Below are 19,505 nucleotides of genomic sequence, written 5' to 3'. Positions count from 1 at the left end.
CGAGGAGCTTGCCCGCAGGTACCCCAAAGACACACTTCTCGGGGTTGAGCTTCAGGCGGGTGGTGCAGAGACTGTTGAAAGTCTCGGCAAGGTCTTCGAGCAGGGTGGCGCGGTCTCGGGACTTGACCACGAGATCATCGATGTAGGCCTCGATGTTGCGGCCAACCTGCGAATCAAGGGTGATGCGGATAGCTCACTGGAAGGAAGACCCAGCGTTGCGCAAACCAAAAGGCATCGACACATAGCAATAAGTCCCCACCGGAGTGGTAAAAGCGTTTTTTTCTTCATCCTCTACAGCCATGCGAATCTGGTGATAACCAGAGTTTGCATCTAAAAAACACAAAAGATCACATCCCGCGGTTGCATCTACAATTTGATTTATGCGGGGCAAAGGAAAAGGATCTTTGGGGCAAGCCTTGTTTAGATCGGTGTAGTCCACGCATAGGCGGAGCTCGCCGTTGGCCTTTGGGACGATGACTGGGTTCGCCAGCCACTCGGGGTGGAGGACTTCTTGGATGAATTCGGCGTCAAGGAGCTTGCTGACTTGCTCCCGGATGAACTCCTGGCACTCAGGCGCCTGCCACCGGACCTTCTGAATCACCGGGCGTGCGTCCGGGCGCATAGCCAGGTGGTGCTCGATCACCTCCCTAGGGATCCCAGGTATATCGGACGGCTGCCATGCAAACACGTCAATGTTAGCTCGGAGGAAGGCGATGAGCGCGCTTTCCTATTTGCCGCCCAAGTCACCGCCGATTCGGACGACCTGGGAGGCGCCTTTGCCCACCACGACCTCCTTCGTAGGAACGGAGGCGTCGGCAGCGAGTTGGGGTTTGGATGAAGAGGGTCCCGGGCCCCCTAGACGATCTTCGGCCTCGGCTCGACCTGAGACCAAGGCTGAGTACAATTGCTCGGCGCAGGAGACGGCGCTGCTGTTCTCGGTGGGCACGGAGATGGGGCCTGCTGGACCCGGCATCTTAATCGTGAGGTACGCATAGTGCGTGACCACCATGAACCGAGCGAGCACCGGGCACCCGAGAATGGCGTTGAAGGGGAGGGGGAGCTCCACGACATCGAAGATGACGTTCTCCGTTCAGAAGTTATCCTGGCTCCCGAATGTCACGGGCAACTCGACCTGCCCGAGGGGCAGGGAATGCCTGGGTGTCACCCCGTAAAATGGGAGCGATGGCTTTAGGCGCATGGAGGGCACCTGCAGCTTGTCGAAAGCCTCCCTGGAGAGGAGGTTAAGGCATGCGCCCCCGTCGATCAGCACTCTGTTGACCTTCACATTGCAGATGGTGGGGGACACTACCGGGGGTAGTCGCCCCACGCCTGCAGTACTGACGGGGTGGTCGGCCAAGCTGAACGTGATCGGGGCATCCGACCACTTCAGGGGCCTTGCGACCTCTTCGCTCGGGGTCGGGCTCGTGGGCCGGCCTACGGGCGGGGCCCTGGGCCGGCTCGACGGGGACGGCCTCACGCCTCCTTCTCTTTTTCTTTTCTCGCCTGTCGGAGTGGGAAGGACCTGGTTGATCAGCGGCGGGGTGCTCAGGGCGCGGAACGTGCCAAGCCCGAGCTTCCGCTGCCTTAGCGCACTTGTCGGCCAGCACAAAAAGTTCCACAGTGGTCTCGATCTCGTGCGTGCCTAGCTTCTCGAGCATCCGCTTGTCGCGGACGCCTTGCCGGAAAGTGACGATGACAGCGTGGGGGGTTATCCGCGGGATAGTGTTGCGGACCTGGCTGAAGCGCTGAATAAAGCACCGCAGCGTCTCCCCCTCCTGCTGCTTGACGGCATGGAGGTCGCACTCTAGGTCGGAGCGCGTGAATATGCCCTGAAAGTTAGCCACAAACTGGTGGCAAAGATCATCCCAGGAGCTGATAGACTCTGGGGGTAAGTTCATAAGCCAAGAGCGGGCGGAGGCCCTCAAGGCAACATGAAAGTAGTTAGCTATCACCTTTTCGCTGCCACCAGCCGTCTGGACAGCGGTGGTGTATATCTGGAGGAACTCGACGGGGTCGATGGACCCGTCGTACTTCTCCGGCAACTCAGGGCGGAACTTGGTGGGCCATTTGACCCGGCGGAGCTCGCTAGTGAAGGCACGATAGCCGGTGCTGTACCCTGTGGCGCGGGCAGCGTCCTTGGGCGGTGAACGCCGGCGAGCGGGGCGGCGCTCCGCCTTTAGGCTCCCCGGCCAGCGCGAACACCACCTGACAACGGGCCGGTCCCAGCGGCGCAACGCTGGGTGGTGGCGCGAGAACTCTCGGCCAGCGCCTGACGGCGTGCGGTGCCGACCAGGGCAGCGACTTCCTGGAGCCAGCGGCCCTTCGGGGTTTCCCCCGTCGCCTGGACTGGCAGATGCCTGAGGAGAGCATGCGCTGCAAGCAGCGCGCTCCCGGGGCTGGCCTCGCCGAAGGCTAGCCTACGCCGGAGAGGTGCCCGGCGCTGTCCAGACATGGACCTGGCGGCAGGAGTTTCCACCACCGGCTGGGGGTCGGATGGTGCACTGGCGACGGCGGCAGCGGCCCTGCTGGGCCCAGCGCCCTGGTCCCCTTGAGAAGGGAACGCCGCGCGTGCAGGTCGCGGCTACTGTTGGGATGCGGCAGCGACTGGGGCCTCCTGTGCGAGGGGTTGCATTTCCCCGCTCAAACTGGAGCCGGAACGCAGGAGGCGATGACCACCGACCATTTTTTTTGCGGAAGAAAACAAACAAACAGATTCAGGGATGCTTCCCCCCTACCTGGCGCGCCAGCTGTCGGAGGGTTAACTCCTGTCGCAGGGACCCTGCAGGACCCCTTTTTAGAGATTCGGTCGGGGGGATGATCCTGAATATGTTCACTGGAGAAATAAATGGGTACGAATGCGATGGCCGGTGGGGTGGAATGATCTAATGCAGAAAAGAGTAAATGCACTGGGGGTTTAGACAGGTTCGGGCCGCACGGGGGCGTAATACCCTACTCCTGTATGAATGGTATAAATATCCTGAGGATGTCCCTCAAGGATGTTGGCGGTTACATGAATGTTTGTCTACTCTAGAGCCTGAGGCTCCTTGTTCTTCGGTCTGTGTGTCTCTGTTGGATTTCTGGTGCTCTTGAGCGTCTCGGTCTTCCCTTCTCTGATTCGAACTTTGCTTCGGGCCCTCTTTCCTTTTCTTTCTCTGCTGCCGGCTGCTTTAAATACCCGCCGGCAGTAGCGTGCCCCGAAAGGGAGGGCACGAGTTCCGAGACACCATAAATAGAAAGGGTGTCATCATAGCTATCTGTGCGAAGTGACGGGGGGTTGAAAACGCGCCCCGCGCCTGGTCATCCGTCGCCATAAATGCAATGGCAACGGACGTCGTGGAGAGGGCCCGCCGGGCAGCCGCAGATGAGCTGTTGTTCCAGTTCACAGGACGTCGACGACGATGACATTGTTCACAGGACGTCGACGACGATGACATTGTTCCTGTGGATTGGAGCCCCGATGAGCTATTGTGTGGAGATTCAGTGGAGTCTATGTCCGTAGAATCCGATAGGTCATCGCGTTTGCAGTGAAGTGCATCATGTATCTTGTTGTCCGGTTTGTGGTAATGCATTGTGGTGTGTAGTGGCTGAACTAGTTCGTGGTTTGTACTGAGATAATCTAATCAACTCTTGCTTATATTTGAGTGGCTATTGTCTTTGTCAACTAATGTGCCAGGTTCTTGTATTTCATTGCATTTCTAACACATTGCAGGAGCAGTATGGAGTACGCCCCATTTCTTCGGGGTGAAGAAGATGAGATTCCTTGGGATGATGTTGTGCCACCAACCGAGGACGACATCTTCGGGACCCAGCCTTCTTTGGCACAAGATCAGCATCCGGAAGGACAGGGTGAGTTGCCAGCTGCAGGTGGTCGTGGAAGCAGTTACACCATCCAGGAGGACCTTCATCTTGTGAAGTCGTGGCTAAATGTGAGTATGGATCCAGTGGTGGGGAGCAACCAGAGTATGGGGGCTTTCTGGCAGAGGATCGAGTCCTTTTTCCACGAGCACAAGGACTTCCATAGCACTCGGAACAAGAAGTCTCTTCAGGGTAGGTGGACCTTCGTCAACGGCATGGTGCAGCGATTCTGCGGCCACTATGCTAAGGCCCTCCGTAACAGGAGGAGTGGGATGACGGAGGCAGACACGGTAAGCATCATTAATTTGATTCATGTACATTGAATTTGGGTAATGCATCGAATTAATTCTGATTTGATCCCTTTTCAGATTGCGGCTGCATGTCAGATGTTCCAAGCAGTTGAGAAGAGGGAGTTCACGTTGATGCCTTGCTGGGTTGAGTTACGTCACCATTCGAAATGGCAAATGGAGTCGTCTTGCAAGAAGTAGAAGATGGCGGTAGAGGGAAGCCCGGCATCTACGCAGCACGGAGAGTCCTCCCCCAGCTGCAAGGACGGTGAAGGGCCTGCTGCCACGCATACCAGTGGGAGCACCCGGCAGAAACGGCCAGCAAGCCACAACAAGGCCAAGGACCTCGCTCACGGTTCGTCTTCCTCGAACTCGGCATCAACACCAGTGATAGAGATGTTTGACAGGCAAATTACAATGAAGGAGAAACTTGAGAAGGAACGAGCTGAGCGCTTTGCAGAGATGCTTCGAATTGAGCAGCAGAGGTTACGCCTTGAGGAGGAGCGTGTGCAGCTGGAAAAGGTCAAGGAGGAGAGGGAAAAGATCAAGGAGGAGAGGGAGATAATGAACATGGACATTTCGCAGATGGATGAGGACCAGCAGGCATATTACAAGAGCCTCCGCCAAAGCATAATTGCTGCTCGCTGAGCTGCATCTGCCCCATGAGGCTTGTTGCCCAATATTGAGAACTATGTATCCTTAAGTACTTTAGGTTCCTATATTTGTTGAGTGCAGAATTTTTCATCTACATCATACTTTTTCTTCATTTCCATAGGACCTTGAACTATTTCTGGAACTTGTTGCTGCAATGATGATGGTTGGTTGTGTATATACATGGTGCTGCGATGAACATGGTGATGCCTGTATGCCTGCTACACCAAAGAATATTGCCTGTATGCCTGCTAGACCAAAGAATATTGCCTGTATGCATGCTACCTTGGTGCTGCTATTATCTTGTTGCTGCGAGGTACCATCGCTTACTGGATGTATGCATGGTGCACCAAAGGACTTGTGCTGCTGTCATGGTGCTGCTGTCATGGTGCTACGAAACTTGGTGGCCTGTATGCATGCTGCCGCCGTGCTTCTATTATCTTGCTGCTGCGATGAACGTGGTGATAGCTGTATGCATGAAGTCATCTTCTATTACAATATATATCTCTCCAAGAACATATTTGAAAATGTATCTGTTCAAGCATCTTTATAATTGGCTCTCAGTTTAATTGCTTTGTTGTTCTAGTATAATCCCTCTTTGTCAAAAATATATGCCTGCAAATGTTAACCTGAAAGCAAGGAAATAGGGTTTCATGTCCATGAATTTAGTGGTAGACTTATTCTTACTCTGATAAGAGAAGTTCAATCTAGTGAATATTTAAAGATCACGGTTTGGCACTGATCTTCCTTGCTGAAGATTCTACGGGCAATGAACCTGTATACTTTGTGCAATGAACCTGTATAGCGATGAACGTGTCCGGTCCACGGTTTGCTCCCAATGAAGGTTGCCTGTATGCATGTGGGAACAATGTTGTGCTCCAGCCCGGACGGCGTCAAATTTGCTCCTGCGAAACAAGCCTTGCATGACAAAACCAACAGGTGGTAGAGTATAAAAGAAAAGCTGATATGGGCCGCGTCGGATTAATGGATACCAAACGCAAATCGTGCGGTGAGTTTACATAACTGCTACTGCAACACAAAAACGAAATGCGAAAAGGTAATTACGTCCAACCATATTACATTTATTTCATCACAGTACACGAGGTGTGGCCTACTGTCCTCCGTGCAGCTACCACAGGTGCTCAACTATGTTGTCCCGGAGTTGATGATGTGCCGATCGGCTTCTAATTTGCCCGTACCTTTCCATAAATGCTTGAAGTGGGGGGGGGGGGTTGGTTCGTGAGACGGCACTGCGTCCTCGCTCGAACCCTCGTACACGTATTCGAGTACCCCTTCCGGTCTCTCATCTTCGATTATCATGTTGTGCATGATAACGCACGCTATCATTATGTCACTGAGGGTCTCTTGATCCCACAACCTCGCAACTCCACGGACTATGGAAAACCTGGACTGCAACACTCCAAATGCCCGCTCAACATCCTTTCGTGTAGCTGCCTGCTGCATCACGAAGTGTTGACACTTCCTGTCTACTGGAGCTGGTATGGGCTTCACAAATGTCGCCCACTCCGGATAGATCCCGTCTGCAAGATAGTACCCCATCGTGTAATGGTGGCCATTAATAGAGTAGTGTACCTTGGGTGCTACTCCGCCAGCAAGGTTGTCAAGGAGATGAGACCGGTGCAGCACATTGATGTCGTTCAATGAACCTGGCATTCCGAAGAAGGCATGCCAAATCCATAGGTCCTGCGACGCCACGGCCTCTAGAATGATAGTCGGTGCATTGACATGGCCCCTGAACAAACCGGACCACGCCGTGGGACAGTTCTTCCACCTCTAATGCATGCAATCGATGCTTCCAAGCATCCCGGGGAACCTTCGACGCTGGTTCATATCCAGCAATCGAGCAGTATCCTCCTCGTTCGGAGCCCGGAGGTACTCGTCACCGAACACCTCGATAATGGCACGCACGAAACGCCTCATGCTCTCAATGATGGTGCTCTCCCCTAGCCGGAGGCACTCGTTGAGAGAATCTGAAGGAGCATCGTAAGCTAACATACGAAAAGCCGCAGTTACTTTTTGCAGGGCTGACAGCCCAAGCTCTCCTGCAGCGTTCCTCCTTTGCTTGAACCACGGGTCATGGTCCTCAACCTCCCTCACAATCTTGCAGTACAGATCACGTTTCATCCTGAACCTGCACAACAAGGGATCAGTACTACTTCATACATCGTCAGTACATACCCCAAAGTACAATGTTACCTGCGCCGAAAAATGTAGTCGGGGTATACTGAGGACTCAGCAAAGTAGTTGTTGTACAACCGATTGTGGCCCTCCATCCGATTCCTATGTATGCGCCGGTGCCCGGGGACGGAGCCGCCCCACGGCCCTCTGCGCGAAGCTTCGACGTCGGCATGCCATGCGGTAAGAGTCGCTAGGACCAACTCGTCTTCCTCATCGGATGAATCGTTGGAGAAACATAGCTCTCTCATGTACTGTTTTCATGCTGCACGAGGCTCCATTTCGTAGCTTGCAAATAAGAGGTCCTCTTCCTCCTATATATAGTACCCAATCGAACCTTCCAAGGGAAGACACTTCTGATCCTTCCCCTACAAGCCACTTCGTCGGAGGCTTCGGTCGCAAGCTTGCTTGTTCCTTGCTTTGCACGAATCATTCTACTGCAAGACACCACAATTTATGTTGTTGGAAATAATGTTATCGTACTGCTTATTAACGGGTCTACAATTGTACACCATGACAAAATTCAATTATTTCGAACCACTAACGTAAGCTCCTAGCACAACCAGTGAAACAGGATGCTACGTCGGCGGTTATGTCGGTTAGATGCTAAATATTTGAAAATAGGAAAGAAAAGATAGAGGATGAAATAAAGAGATTCTGTTGGAGATGAAGGGAATAAATGATGCTGTAATAGTGATAGAAGATGCTATAATAATATTTTAGAGAATAAAATTTTAAGAATTCTGTTGGAGATGACCTAACAAACTATTCCAGCAACCGAGTAGAACCGAAGCTCAGCTCGCCCCCGCAAGCGCCGTCGCGTCCATCTCGCTCACGGTGACCGAACACAACACACGGCACACCCCAGCCGCCAGTACAGTACGTGCGCCACCCTCGACCTGCCGCAGCAGATCGGCGGCGTCATCCAATCCAGCACGCCCCAAAACGAGCCCAAGGCACGCGCGCACCCAGCAGCCGCGCCCAACGGCCTCAGTCCTTCGCACGTGCCGCTCCCCCCGCAGAGAGCCCGTGCCCCGTATCCGTATAACCCCCCACCCCTGCCGCCACCCACTTCTTCTCCTCACCCCCCCCCCCTGCGGCCTCGCCAGCTTTGCGGGAAAACAGACGCGAGCGGAGCTTTTTTTAACCCCTCTCCCTCTCCCTCCGCCTCCCCTCCCTCCTCCGATGGCATCTCCGCCGCCCTCCGCCGCCGCCGGAGCGGCGCCTGAATCGCCGCCCCCGGCGCAAGTGGTAAGCTCGGTAGCTCCTCTCTCTCCCGCCCCCCGATCCGCCCGCCGCCGAGGCGGAGCTCGCTCGATCCGCGGCTGACTCGATTCGCGCGCCGTCGTGGCCTTTCTTCTCCTGCGCAGGTGGGCAACGCATTCGTGCAGCAGTACTACAACATCCTGCACCAGTCGCCGGAGCTCGTCTACCGCTTCTACCAGGAGACCAGTCGCCTCGGCCGCCCTGCTAGCGCCGGCGCCGACATGGATACCGTCACCACCATGGAGGTAAGCCTCCACCCCGCTCCGCCGCTCCCGCGGCTCAGATCTGGGCGTCCGCGGGCCTAATTTATCTCTCCGAGGGAGGGTTTTGGGGTGGCGCCTCTGATTTGTGCGCGCGGGCGCGCGCCTGCAGGCGATTAACGACAAGATCATGTCCATGGACATCACGCGGGCGGAGATCAGGGAGGTGGACGCGCAGGAGTCGCTGTGCGGCGGCGTCACCGTGCTCGTCATGGGCCATCTCACGGGGAGGAACAACGTCAGCCGCGAGTTCGTGCAGTCCTTCTTCCTCGCGCCGCAGGAGAAGGGCTACTTTGTGCTCAACGACATATTGCGCTACATCGGGGAGGGGGAGGAGGTGGAGGCCGAGCAGGCGCCACCACCACTGCAGAAGCCGGCGCTGGATGTGGATGCGGATGCAGCTGCGGAGGCTGTCCCTGCTGCTGCCCTGCCGAACGGCATTGTAGAAGGAGCTACGGAGAGTGTGCCTCGTGAACAGGGTGTGTTGCAGTGAAACATCTTGGAAGCTGTTTCGTTCCTGTGATGTGAAGCACGCGTTTAAATTGCTTGTCTTTGTTTGTTTGTTTGTAGATGCTTTGCCGCAGCCTGAGCAGCATGTGGCTGAGCCTGCGCCTCATCCTCAGGAGGAGGTAGATCTGAACGAGGAGGTTTATAACCCCCCACCAAATGACACAGAGGAACCTGTTTTGGAGGAAACACCGGCTCCTGAGGTCATAAACGAAGTGCCAAATAATCCAGCAGTGCCTACTCCGAGTTCAGCTCCCACTGTACCGCTTGAGGAGGCTCCGAAGAAGTCGTATGCTTCAATTGTAGGTTTTGGGAACCCATTCATTTTCGTTTATCATGCTGAACATCACATAACATTGATATTTCAAACTGTGCATATATTTCTGACAGTATATGACCGTCGGAGGAAAAAAATTCAATTCTTTCCGTGGTTTCTTCATATGTGTTGTAACCTTAGAGCAAACAGGTGTCAGCAATGGAGATGATTTTACTAGATTCTCAATGCTGTCTAAAATCTGGATTGTAAATGTTCCACGGAATTTCTGGGTTTTAAGTGCAAATGCTGCGCAAAGTGATTTCTTGAATGATGTTGTTATACCACACAGTTAAACTTCTAAACTATGTTTTTTGATTGGAAAACAATGGTAATCTGGATTTTTTTAGTTAACTCTAGTTATCATGATTTATGATTATTTATTTAATATTATGGTGCTATTGTCTTTGGTGAAAGACATTTTGGAAGCCTTCTTGGTTTTGTGATGTTGGTTGCGACTTTATTGGGTGCTGGATAGTTTTGTTAGTGTGCACTTAATTCCTTTTAGTTTTTTTATCTTTTTAAGCTTACCACCATCATGACAGTTTTTTTGTTCTGCTCTAGGTAAAAGTCATGAAAGAATTTCGACCACCAGCTTCCACAGTTCCTTCCAGGCCTGCACCACCAAAACCAGAAAAACAAGCCCCTCCTGCCCCTGCTCTGGTCGCTGATGTTCCAGCTTTCAGTCTTAACTCTCAGAGCAGCAGCTTTCAAGATCCAGAAGGTATTATCTAAATCCACACTCGCAGCTAAAGCTTATTGATTTCAATTGACTCGGTCTGACATGCTTTACAATCATCTTCAAAGTTGATGGGCATGCGATATATGTGCGAAATCTGCCTTTAAATGCCATGCCACAGCAATTAGAAGACGAGTTCAAGAGATTTGGCACCATTAAACATGATGGCATCCAAGTTAGAAGCAACAAGGTACTTGTTTTTCGTCTCAAAATTTTATTGTAAGAGTCTTCATTGAGCCTAACTTTCAAATTGGTCTTTGTATTTCTATTAAATAACACAGATCCAAGGGTTTTGTTTTGGCTTCGTAGAATTTGAGGATGCCAGTGTTGTCCAAAGTGCAATAGAGGTATTAATCTGACTTTTTTTACTAAGGTTGCTATGTGTTATGAGGTATTCTTATCAGTCATATGTGTGGCTTGTTCTCATGTCAGTTTGTTTTATGATCATCGCACAAGTTTTGTGTAACTAGTGAGTTTAGTTTCCTTGCAGTAAGTTTTTATTTCTTAGAGGAGTTCCAGTAGGTAAGTTTGGCGGGAGAGATGTCTACGAGCCATATGGGGCCTGTTTGGCAGAGCTCCAGCTCCTAGAATTCTTGGAGCTGGGTATCCCTGCTCCCAAGAATTCGTGGAGCTGGTGCTGTAAGTATATCAGGGGTGTTTGGGTGAGTTATCTTATTTTCATTTTAGACTACAAATAGAGGCTTGATCCACTTTATTTTAGCCTACAAAACTCCGGATCTGAGGTGGAGCTGGGATTCGGAGCTCTGCTAAACAGGGCCATGATATGTCAGTATGTGCATGGCCTTAGAATATTTAAGTCCTCAATCAACCCTAGGCAGAAAAGGAAAAAAGAAACAGCACAGTTATTTCTTTGAGCTGCTAAACTTTTAACTACCGCTATTTATGATACATGTTCTAATTGATTGTGCAGTATTATGGATGATGGTTCTTTTTTAAATCATATTTGATCCAGGAAACTTCTGTGGCAAGTTCTCCTTGTTTTAGTGGTCTTGAAGGATATTAAAATTAGGTGCTTTGCTTACTTGGAATCACATCTAGCACCCTCCAAAATAATTCTGGATTAAACTGTCAAGTGATCCACGTACCATTGTCTTGGTTGTATCTCATTGATTTGAACCGACCCTTGTCTGCTCTGTTGGCGTGAATAATTGCTGTTGGAATGCTAGTTGTCAACTAATTGTTTTTGCTTTGTTGATGCTGTTACCCTCCCCGGTGCTATGTTACTGCTGGTTGCTTTGTCTAGTTAACAACATATTGTTTCTTAAATTTCCAAGTCCAACTAAATTACAAAAGAAAATAAGTTAATGGATACTCATAGGCTTTAGATTTGTTCTGCGGGGAGGAATAGTTATATATCTATGATACTAGTTGAAGCTTTTCTTGTCCATTTTTGTACATTGAGGTTTTAGCAAAGCAAATTTAGTACAATGTTTAACAAGGATTGTGGAAATAGTATCCAAACCTAATTCTCATCCCCTAATGCAGACATGCCCACACTATCAGAAAAGAATGTTCTTCTATGTTTGTTATTGTTCCATGTTGTTGCTGTGACTGAGACAATCATATAAACTAGGATCTCAGTGTCAGTTTCACAAGATCGCAGCAACAGCAGATTAGCAACACCACCAGCAGCTGCAGATTTAGGTGTTATCTTATCTCCCAGTTGCATTGTGTTAACATCTTTACCTCCTAGTTATATATGTTCTCCTGCTGAACTTCCCCTACCCTTCCCTCTCTCCCTGCTGATTATCACCTTTCTCCATCTCCACCAACCCGCAGTGAACCTGAACCTCACCCACCCACAAGCCTTGACTACTCACCATGTTTGCGATGCAAGAATGTTACAGTTTCATTACATTTATTCAGTATCTTTATCCTACTTTGTAAGTTTTGATTACTTTCCTGATTTCTTCTGGTCCAAAGTGTAGATTTGGGTCTGGCCCATATGTACAATTAATAAGTACATATGCATATATCTGGAAGAAAATTGCGAAAAGAGAATGCATTTGGGCCATGCCACCAGCCCACACGTTCTACTCAGCCCATTATCCAACTAAAGGCCCACCAGCCAGCACTCTTCCTTACCCTTACCCTAGATCACCACCGTCGCGTCCACACGGTAGAGCCAAAGCGCATCTCGAATTGAAGCCTCTCTCTCTCTCTCTCTCTCTCTCTCTCTCTCTCTCTCTCTCTCTCCAAGGCAGCAGCAGCATAGCGCGCCCCAAGTCCCCACCCGTCGCTGGCCGCCCCTTATTTCGCTCTTCCACTTTCCGTGTTACTACCGGCGAGGCGGTGCCGTCCACGCCATGGTCAGTGTTGGCCGCCGGCGAGCCGGTAAGGTGGCAAGGCCCACCGTCTGTGGCCCTGTGTTCTATAGGCCCACCGTCCGCGCCGTTTGCGCCGAGGTCTGTGTCAGTTGTCCATGTCTCCACCGACAGAGGTGGTCAGTAGCCACAATCTTCTTCTTGTCCCATTGTTATCCATGTGGCGAACCTGTCGAAATGGGGACAACCTCTGTTGTCCTTGACCCTCGATTCGGGACGGCGTCCCCGGGTCAGGAACACGGTGTCGACCCTGTATTCGGTGACTATGGTCTGGCCATATGTTAGGGTGATCTAGGGGTTATGCAATTCCTTAGAAATATCCTAGATGAATGCTGTCTTACATTTTTCTTCTCTAGTGGAGCAACTTCACAACCGCTCCAACAAATATCACATGAGTGAATGACAGGCTACTGACTAAACTAGCTATTATTTCTTTATTTGACACTAACTCTTGATTGCAGGCTTCTCCGGTTATGATTGGTGACCGGCAATGTTACGTCGAAGAGAAAAGAACTACTGGTTCACGTGGTAAGCTCATGAAACTTCAATCCTTGCCATTATTTCCTCCCTAGTGCTTGTAGAATGCCAGTTTGTTTATTTTGAGAAAGAATATAGATTTGTTTCTGTGTTCTTGAATGTGATAATAACGGCAAACAAAAGCACGGCTGTGATGCTGGTTGCAATGTAGGGTATAATTGAAGATTCCGTAAACTGTTTATCTTAGTTCATGCAGGCACATGTTATTTGAAAACCATCTGTTGTACCGCTTCTTATTTTCGCCTTCCATGGAAAAGTATATCATTTCTGTAGCAGAAGCGACTTAACTATAGAAATAGCGGAAAATAACAAGATAGTTCTTATGAAACCATGTGTGAGCTACATTTTACCGCGTCAACATTGTGCTTGGTCAAAATAGATACTGTTGACCATCTTTCTCCTGTTCTTTATTTTTCTTTTCATTTCAGCTAACACGTATTATTTTCTGGCTTCAGGTAGTAGCAGAGGAAGGTTCGCACCGGGTAGAGGTGGTAACTTCCGAGGTGAAGGAATGAGAGGCCGTGGTAATTACAGCGGAGGGAGGGGCTACGGAAGGGGTGAGGTCAGTTATCGATTTTATTATGGAGGTAGGGGTGGTGGCAGAGGTGGTGCATCACGTGGAGGTGATGTTAGCTACCAGCGGGTCGACCACTCTGGTACAGCCGGTGGTAGTGGTGTGCGGGCACCATCCACCACTACCGCAGTCGGAAAGTGAGTTCTTGGCAGCTATGCATCGGTAGTACTTTTATGGCCACTATCATGGTCGCCAGAAAGAGTGGTGGGTTTGGGTTCATGTGAGATCAGCAAAATCGGGTCATAAATTTATGCTTACCTTGTTTTGTGGCAAGGTATAGCAGCGGTGATATCGGTTACTAATTGTAGAATCTACGTCTATTCAGATGTAGTCCTAGTATGTTTGGCTTCGTCGAGCAGCTGATCGTTTTCCTTCTTTTACGTATTCCAAATTGGAGGGGTTGATTTGAAGTGCCAGCGATTTATAGTTTTTATTGACTTGTGGAATAAGTGATGGTTTAGAGTTGCTAAGATTGGTACTAGAATTTTCTTGTCGCTGGAATCTGCCAATGCCGCATGCTCCGTCTAATGTCTGGGGAATGCCTGTTCTTTTGAGTTGCTCTCAGTCCAGAAACTAGTTTCTTTTTGTCATATTGCAACGGTGTAAAGGTGGCAAAAAAACTGGTAAGTGTTGGGGGTGTTTTGGCTGAGCTGTATCTCTCTGGATACGTTTGAGATTTAATTCAAATTTGAACTCTTTTAAAACTTGTGAAGTACACGATCCAAACATGCCCTAATGTTGAACAGATGAGCTGAAACCAAAGAATCTGGACTTACAGGCCTGATCGCACAAACTGGAGTAAGTAGTTTGAAACCATGATGTTCTGCCACTCATTTTACTACGAGCTAAATGTATTCTGTTGTTACGCTGTTGCTCTACACATGCTTGCGTTCGCAAGAAATGGGCACTGGTATAATTTTATATCAGGGGCAAGTTAGAGGTTTGGGGTTGGGTGGCTACAGGACGACAATTTCACCATTGCCGGGCCTAGAGGAAGGGACGTCCTTCGGAGGCAGTTCAGCTAGGCGGCAGGGAGGACCAACGGTGGGCGGTGCTGGCAGCAGGGTTGACAGCGAATGGTGGGCGTTGGTGGATCAGTGGCGGGAGCAGCCGGAGACGGAGAGAGAAAACAGAGTTGCTTCGTGTTGTAAGAACAGCAGGAGCTGTCGGATGTTATTTGAACAGTCAGAAATAGTCGTCTGAGATTTAGACGATTCTTAGGCGACTGACATCAAGTCACGCCCTTGTCTTTTTCGGTGCATTCTCTGCCGTGAAATAACGGCCTAACCCGGCAAGAAGTTCAAAAATATTTGTAAATCGCCTACTAATGGTAGGTTCTGATTAGAACAAGTTCTGCAAAATATTACTTATCATTACCGATCATGCGAATCCACAAACCCCTAAACTGTTCGAGAAGCAGGGCATCATCATAACTGGAAAAGAAAAGAAAGCAGAACATTATCCTACAAACCAACTCGCACATGATTATTCTGTACGATGACGCCACATCCTAGTATCTGTTCACCCTGTAAGGCCTATAATTTGCTTGTACATACTTCCCACCAAGTCTCTGTTGGTAATGGCGGCACCACGGATCAACCTTCCATCTCGACGATGATCTTGCCGGTGGCATGGCCATCGATGCTCTTCTCCCATGCCTTGCTTGCATCGCGCCGTGGGAACCGTGAGTCGATCAGCGTCTTGAGCTTGCTGTCCTTCACCAGCTCGACCAAGAACTCGAGGTCCGCCTTGTTAGGCGACAGGAGCAGCGGCACCAGCCGCTTCCTGGCGAACGTCACCTTGTGCAGCGCTGACGTGAGGATGGTGGAGAAGTTCGGGGTGATGTCTATCACCCTCCCATTGCCGCTCAGTACTGGCTCAAACGTCGACCAGCTGATCCCCACCGTGCAGTGGACAACGCCGTCGTACTTCTTACCGGACGGGCTCTGCAGGCTGGCCCCCTCTGGTGTTCTGTAGTCGAGCACCTCGTCTGCGCCCAGGCTCTTCACCAGCTCCACGTTGCGGGCACCACAGGTGGCTGTGATGTGGAGGCCTGCCAGCTTCGCAAGCTGCACGGCGTAGAGGCCAACACCACCAGATGCAGCGGTGATGAGCACGTTCAAGGGCTTACCGGTGCCATCGAACTTGGCGCCGATAGCCCTAAGCGACTGCAGCGCTGTGCCGGCGGCAATGGGCAGCCCTGCACCTTCGGCAGCAGATACCTCGGGAGGCCTCTTGACGGTCAGATTTGCAGACGCCACAGCGTATTCCGCGAGGCCACCTCCAGACTATTAGGGCAAAGAGATTGTTAACGTGAGTTAAGATATAACATCACGTTACAACAGAAGATGAAGGCACTTGGACATAACTACATGGAGGTCGAGTTGTGATGCACTACGAATAATTCTAGCAATCCAATAAACAGCTTCCAACTACTAAATTATCTCTAGCGTTTCATATGAGACGACACCTTTGGTCTTGAGTTGATGCCTTGAAAATTAAAATAACAGAACTGTATTGTGAAGAGTGAAGCGTGCTTACAAATGGGTTCAACATTGCAACAACTTGATCTCCAGCTTGGAATTCATGGACTCCTGGACCAACATCTACCACAACTCCTGCCACATCAGTGACTGCAGAAGAAGGAAGAATTAGCAGAACTGGTTGGCACAAATTCTGAACGTCTAGTATAAAAGGATGTGGACAATATTATTATGTGACTATAAACAAAAATTGAGGCTGCCGCAGGACAACTACAGGTCACGAGCAGAGAATGGGCAAAGTAGCCAACAGAACTCACACCCTTCATCAAGAAACGGAGCCGGTTAATAAACACTTAAGACAAAAACTAGTCATTGCTCATTTGATAGAAGAACAGTTATTTTCAATAATAAATACCAAGAGCTGCTGAGGGAGAACTTGGCCACTGGTAGATTCTTGGTGGTTGACAAGTGAAAACTGGTTATTGCCCATTTGTTATAAGAACAGTTCTTTCTAATAAGAAATGCCAAGAGCTGTTACAGCCTTAGAGAAGTTGGAGAAGCATTATTGTTGAGTCATTTATCCTGTTCTCTCTTTTAAGACACATACTTCTATGCTCAAGATTTTTCATAAGCATAAAAGGCGAAATGAACGCTGACTTCTTTGTTTCTGGAGTATAATCTTAACAATGTACAGATGGATTAAGATCCCCAAAATACGTGGCAAAGCAATGTCCTATGCTATCACTCTGTCAAGGGCATTACTAGTTATCAGAGCTGGACAAGCCTCGTATAAAATCGCTCATAGACAAAATAAAGGACATAAATAGTATCCTATCAGCACAAACCCCAGATAAACCATGCATAAACATCATATATTGACAAAATAACAAGCACATGCTTTTTCTAAAGGAGGGTGAAATAACGGATACAGTGAAAAAATGATATGTTCTTGGTCAAAGTCAAATAAGCTCTACTACCAACAGACTGGAATTGTCAAGAGGATTCACAGGAACTTACTACCCAGATACTGCATGAGGCCCCGATGCGGAATGAGGATGATTACCTGGAATAAAAGGCAATCTACGAGGCAACAAAGGCCGTAACATCCCTTTCTGTATCTTCCAGTCAACCGGGTTGATGCTTGCTGCTTCTAGCTTCAACAGAAGCTCATTCTTCTTCGCTGAAGGGACGGGGACTTCCACATGCTGCATTAGAGGCATTGCAAAATTGTTGAACGGTTTCTTCAACAGAAAGAAATTTCGCTGACTGGTTTCTTCTCATGAAAGCAAAAGAAAATGTATTCTCAACTTTATCTTGTCAACAAGCAAGGTATTTTTTCCTGATTGGTTTATTTTCACGAAAAGTTGAATAATATTTGGAATTTTGTTAACTACCTAGAAACAGAAGCACACAGGAAAGGAAATACCTTAATTAGCATAATTAAATTAGATTCCTTGTGTAAAACATTCCTTCGTCAGAGTCACCCAATTCAACGAGGATCTAGTCAGTCATCCAATTGACTCTTGGAACACGCAGTCAAGTACATTAATTTTGCTCTTCTGGATCTGGTGGCTACTTTTGACTAAGATAGAGTATCCATATTATCTCCAGTGTTCTTCTCAGCACAAAACACCAGGTATGTATTGCGTAATCTGACAGTGACATAGGTCAACAATCTACTAGTACATGCTTGACCACAGCAACCTAAAATAGAAAGACTCCCTACTTATAGGATCAGATCAGCTGTCTGCAAACTGCCAAATAAGGGCACGGGGTGCCAAGGCCACAACAACTCGCCAACTAGTACAAAAAATTATTCAATCAGCACTTGAACCACTATGTAATTGCCACCACTAATCCAGTCATACTAGTGAACCAATCAGGCCATGAACTACCGAACCTACCAACTGACTAATCAAATCACCCTCGGCACCAACCAATCCGCAGGTGCAGAACTGCAGACAAGCTTCCGCCCCCTTCCTTCAACGAATCGGAAAAAGGAAATAAAAGAAAAGAAAAGCGTGAGGGCGCCGCTTAATTACCTTTAGGCCCGCGGCGCCTCCGCCGCAGGCGTCGTACTGCACGGCTCGCATCTTGGCTAGGGTCGTCGGGGCGGCGGCGGTGGCCATTGGGGAAGAGCAGAGTCGGCAAGGGGGACTGTCTGGTAATTGTCGAGAGGGGGAGAGGGTTCCTGCTTGTTCGGTTGGCTTCTTGGTGTCCACGAACGCAGGATGTCTGTCTTGTTCTCGTCTCTCGATTTCGCCGCTTGGTAGGTGGCGAGGAGACGATATACACGCGAGGCTTCTCGGTTGGGTTTCTGACGCGGCGCTGTCAGCGAGGGAGAAAAAAAGTGGCGCGTCGTCACGGCCTGGTTTGACGCGGTACGTAAGCCGGCCGGCGAAGTCGCGCCTTTCCGATTGCCATGTGTACAGGCGTTGGTTAGAGAGCCTCCCCCGCGTGTGTGGGTGGGAAAAGTAGGCTTCCGCGCACGGCGCGAGGGGCTGGAGCCGGGGAACACGCCAGTGCCGACGCGGCCGGGGTTGCGCCCGCGTGTGTTTCGCAGCTGTGCGCACGGCAGTACGGAGTCCGCGTGCGGCGGGCGGGGCCTGGTGGGTACGCGGATCGATCTGTTGTGCGCCGCCACGTCGGGTCGGGGTCGGTGAAATGAGAACGTATCTTTGGGATCTCAAACTTGATCTACGCGAAATTAATACAGGTGCAAAATGATTCTAGCGTTGGCACAATCTGAGACCCATCTTTCTCCTTTTTCCATCCATAGCTAGCACATCTTGCCACCACCCCCACTTGCTCTCTCCTCAACTATCCTCTCTCTCCCATACGGATACCTCACCGTCCACGTCCACGCCCGCAGGCGACCTATCTTCCCTGATGGCGGTCCATCTTCCCCAATGATGACCTAACGGAGGAGCTCGCTCCTGCCATGTGCCGTCTCACCGTAGCCGACCTCCGCCTCCGTCGCCTCACAAGAGGCGCGAAGCAGCTAAGCAGGGGAGGGGGAGGCACCACCGTGAGGTCACACCGCACACACGCCTCTAGGCGCCGGTCAACTAGTGTTATAGTCGTTGCTTATGTGTTCTAGAAGTCTAGATCTACAGAGACGACGATGCGATACCTAAGGTTCGTACAGGGTGATGGTATGGACTAATGCGGTAGTGGAGATGCGCACGCGGAGTAATAGCTAATGGGGCAATAGCCAACGGACCACGGATGGGCCATAATAGGATTGAATGGTTGAGCTCGGGATTTCGGTGGCCCCCGTAAGTGCAAAAACGAACCCAGCTAAGGTCAGACCCCGACCCATGGTACCGTATGGTGATTTTTACATCTAAACCCACTCCTACCAAGTCTAAAATCTGCGAGGATCCAATCCGATCCAACCCAACCGGCTCATAGCCATCCTAATCGCGTGTTGGAGCGACCACGTGCGACGAGGATTGTCAGGCCATCTGTTGACGCGCAAGACCAGTCATG

General features: G+C 50.0%; 4 protein-coding genes across 4 annotated transcripts; 2 read left to right on the top strand and 2 right to left on the bottom strand.

Moving 5' to 3' along the window:
• Positions 1-3,716: 3,716 nt before the first annotated feature.
• On the top strand, positions 3,717-4,343 carry LOC133889424 (glutathione S-transferase T3-like). Its single transcript, XM_062329953.1, has 2 exons — positions 3,717-4,145; positions 4,224-4,343. The coding sequence occupies exons 1-2, from the start codon at positions 3,717-3,719 to the stop codon at positions 4,341-4,343; spliced, it is 549 nt and encodes a 182-aa protein (XP_062185937.1).
• A 2,244-nt stretch (positions 4,344-6,587) lies between these two features.
• Positions 6,588-7,087, bottom strand: LOC133889423 (uncharacterized). Its single transcript, XM_062329952.1, has 2 exons — positions 7,011-7,087; positions 6,588-6,945 (listed from the first exon to the last, which is right to left on the bottom strand). Exons 1-2 carry the CDS (start codon positions 7,085-7,087, stop codon positions 6,588-6,590), a joined length of 435 nt encoding a protein of 144 aa, XP_062185936.1.
• Positions 7,088-8,079: 992 nt separating this feature from the next.
• On the top strand, positions 8,080-14,014 carry LOC133888547 (nuclear transport factor 2-like). Its single transcript, XM_062328829.1, has 9 exons — positions 8,080-8,240; positions 8,360-8,500; positions 8,628-8,994; positions 9,086-9,324; positions 9,900-10,059; positions 10,143-10,264; positions 10,356-10,421; positions 12,881-12,947; positions 13,412-14,014. The coding sequence occupies exons 1-9, from the start codon at positions 8,175-8,177 to the stop codon at positions 13,669-13,671; spliced, it is 1,488 nt and encodes a 495-aa protein (XP_062184813.1). The 5' UTR covers positions 8,080-8,174; the 3' UTR covers positions 13,672-14,014.
• A 922-nt stretch (positions 14,015-14,936) lies between these two features.
• LOC133888549 (chloroplast envelope quinone oxidoreductase homolog) lies at positions 14,937-18,456 on the bottom strand. Its single transcript, XM_062328830.1, has 4 exons — positions 18,056-18,456; positions 17,077-17,218; positions 16,072-16,163; positions 14,937-15,818 (listed from the first exon to the last, which is right to left on the bottom strand). Exons 1-4 carry the CDS (start codon positions 18,140-18,142, stop codon positions 15,126-15,128), a joined length of 1,014 nt encoding a protein of 337 aa, XP_062184814.1. The 5' UTR covers positions 18,143-18,456; the 3' UTR covers positions 14,937-15,125.
• Positions 18,457-19,505: the final 1,049 nt, after the last annotated feature.

This window comes from Phragmites australis, chromosome 13 (genome assembly GCF_958298935.1).
Source record: "Phragmites australis chromosome 13, lpPhrAust1.1, whole genome shotgun sequence".
Taxonomy (NCBI): domain Eukaryota; kingdom Viridiplantae; phylum Streptophyta; class Magnoliopsida; order Poales; family Poaceae; genus Phragmites; species Phragmites australis.
Note: the sequence above shows the minus strand (reverse complement) of the source record. Positions and strands in the feature narration are given on the sequence as shown.

Excerpts from the sequence above, each read along its gene's own strand:
- LOC133889424 (XM_062329953.1), top strand. The coding sequence starts at position 3,717 with ATGGAGTACGCCCCATTTCTTCGGGGTGAAGAAGATGAGATTCCTTGG. Across the intron at positions 4,146-4,223 it reads GGATGACGGAGGCAGACACG|ATTGCGGCTGCATGTCAGAT; the intron begins GTAAGCATCATT and ends ATCCCTTTTCAG.
- LOC133889423 (XM_062329952.1), bottom strand. The coding sequence starts at position 7,087 with ATGGAGGGCCACAATCGGTTGTACAACAACTACTTTGCTGAGTCCTCA. Across the intron at positions 6,946-7,010 it reads GACTACATTTTTCGGCGCAG|GTTCAGGATGAAACGTGATC; the intron begins GTAACATTGTAC and ends CTTGTTGTGCAG.
- LOC133888547 (XM_062328829.1), top strand. The coding sequence starts at position 8,175 with ATGGCATCTCCGCCGCCCTCCGCCGCCGCCGGAGCGGCGCCTGAATCG. Across the intron at positions 9,325-9,899 it reads AGAAGTCGTATGCTTCAATT|GTAAAAGTCATGAAAGAATT; the intron begins GTAGGTTTTGGG and ends GTTCTGCTCTAG. Across the intron at positions 10,060-10,142 it reads CAGCTTTCAAGATCCAGAAG|TTGATGGGCATGCGATATAT; the intron begins GTATTATCTAAA and ends TCATCTTCAAAG.
- LOC133888549 (XM_062328830.1), bottom strand. The coding sequence starts at position 18,142 with ATGGCCACCGCCGCCGCCCCGACGACCCTAGCCAAGATGCGAGCCGTG. Across the intron at positions 16,164-17,076 it reads TAGATTGCCTTTTATTCCAG|TCACTGATGTGGCAGGAGTT; the intron begins GTAATCATCCTC and ends CTTCTTCTGCAG. Across the intron at positions 15,819-16,071 it reads TTGCAATGTTGAACCCATTT|TCTGGAGGTGGCCTCGCGGA; the intron begins GTAAGCACGCTT and ends TTGCCCTAATAG.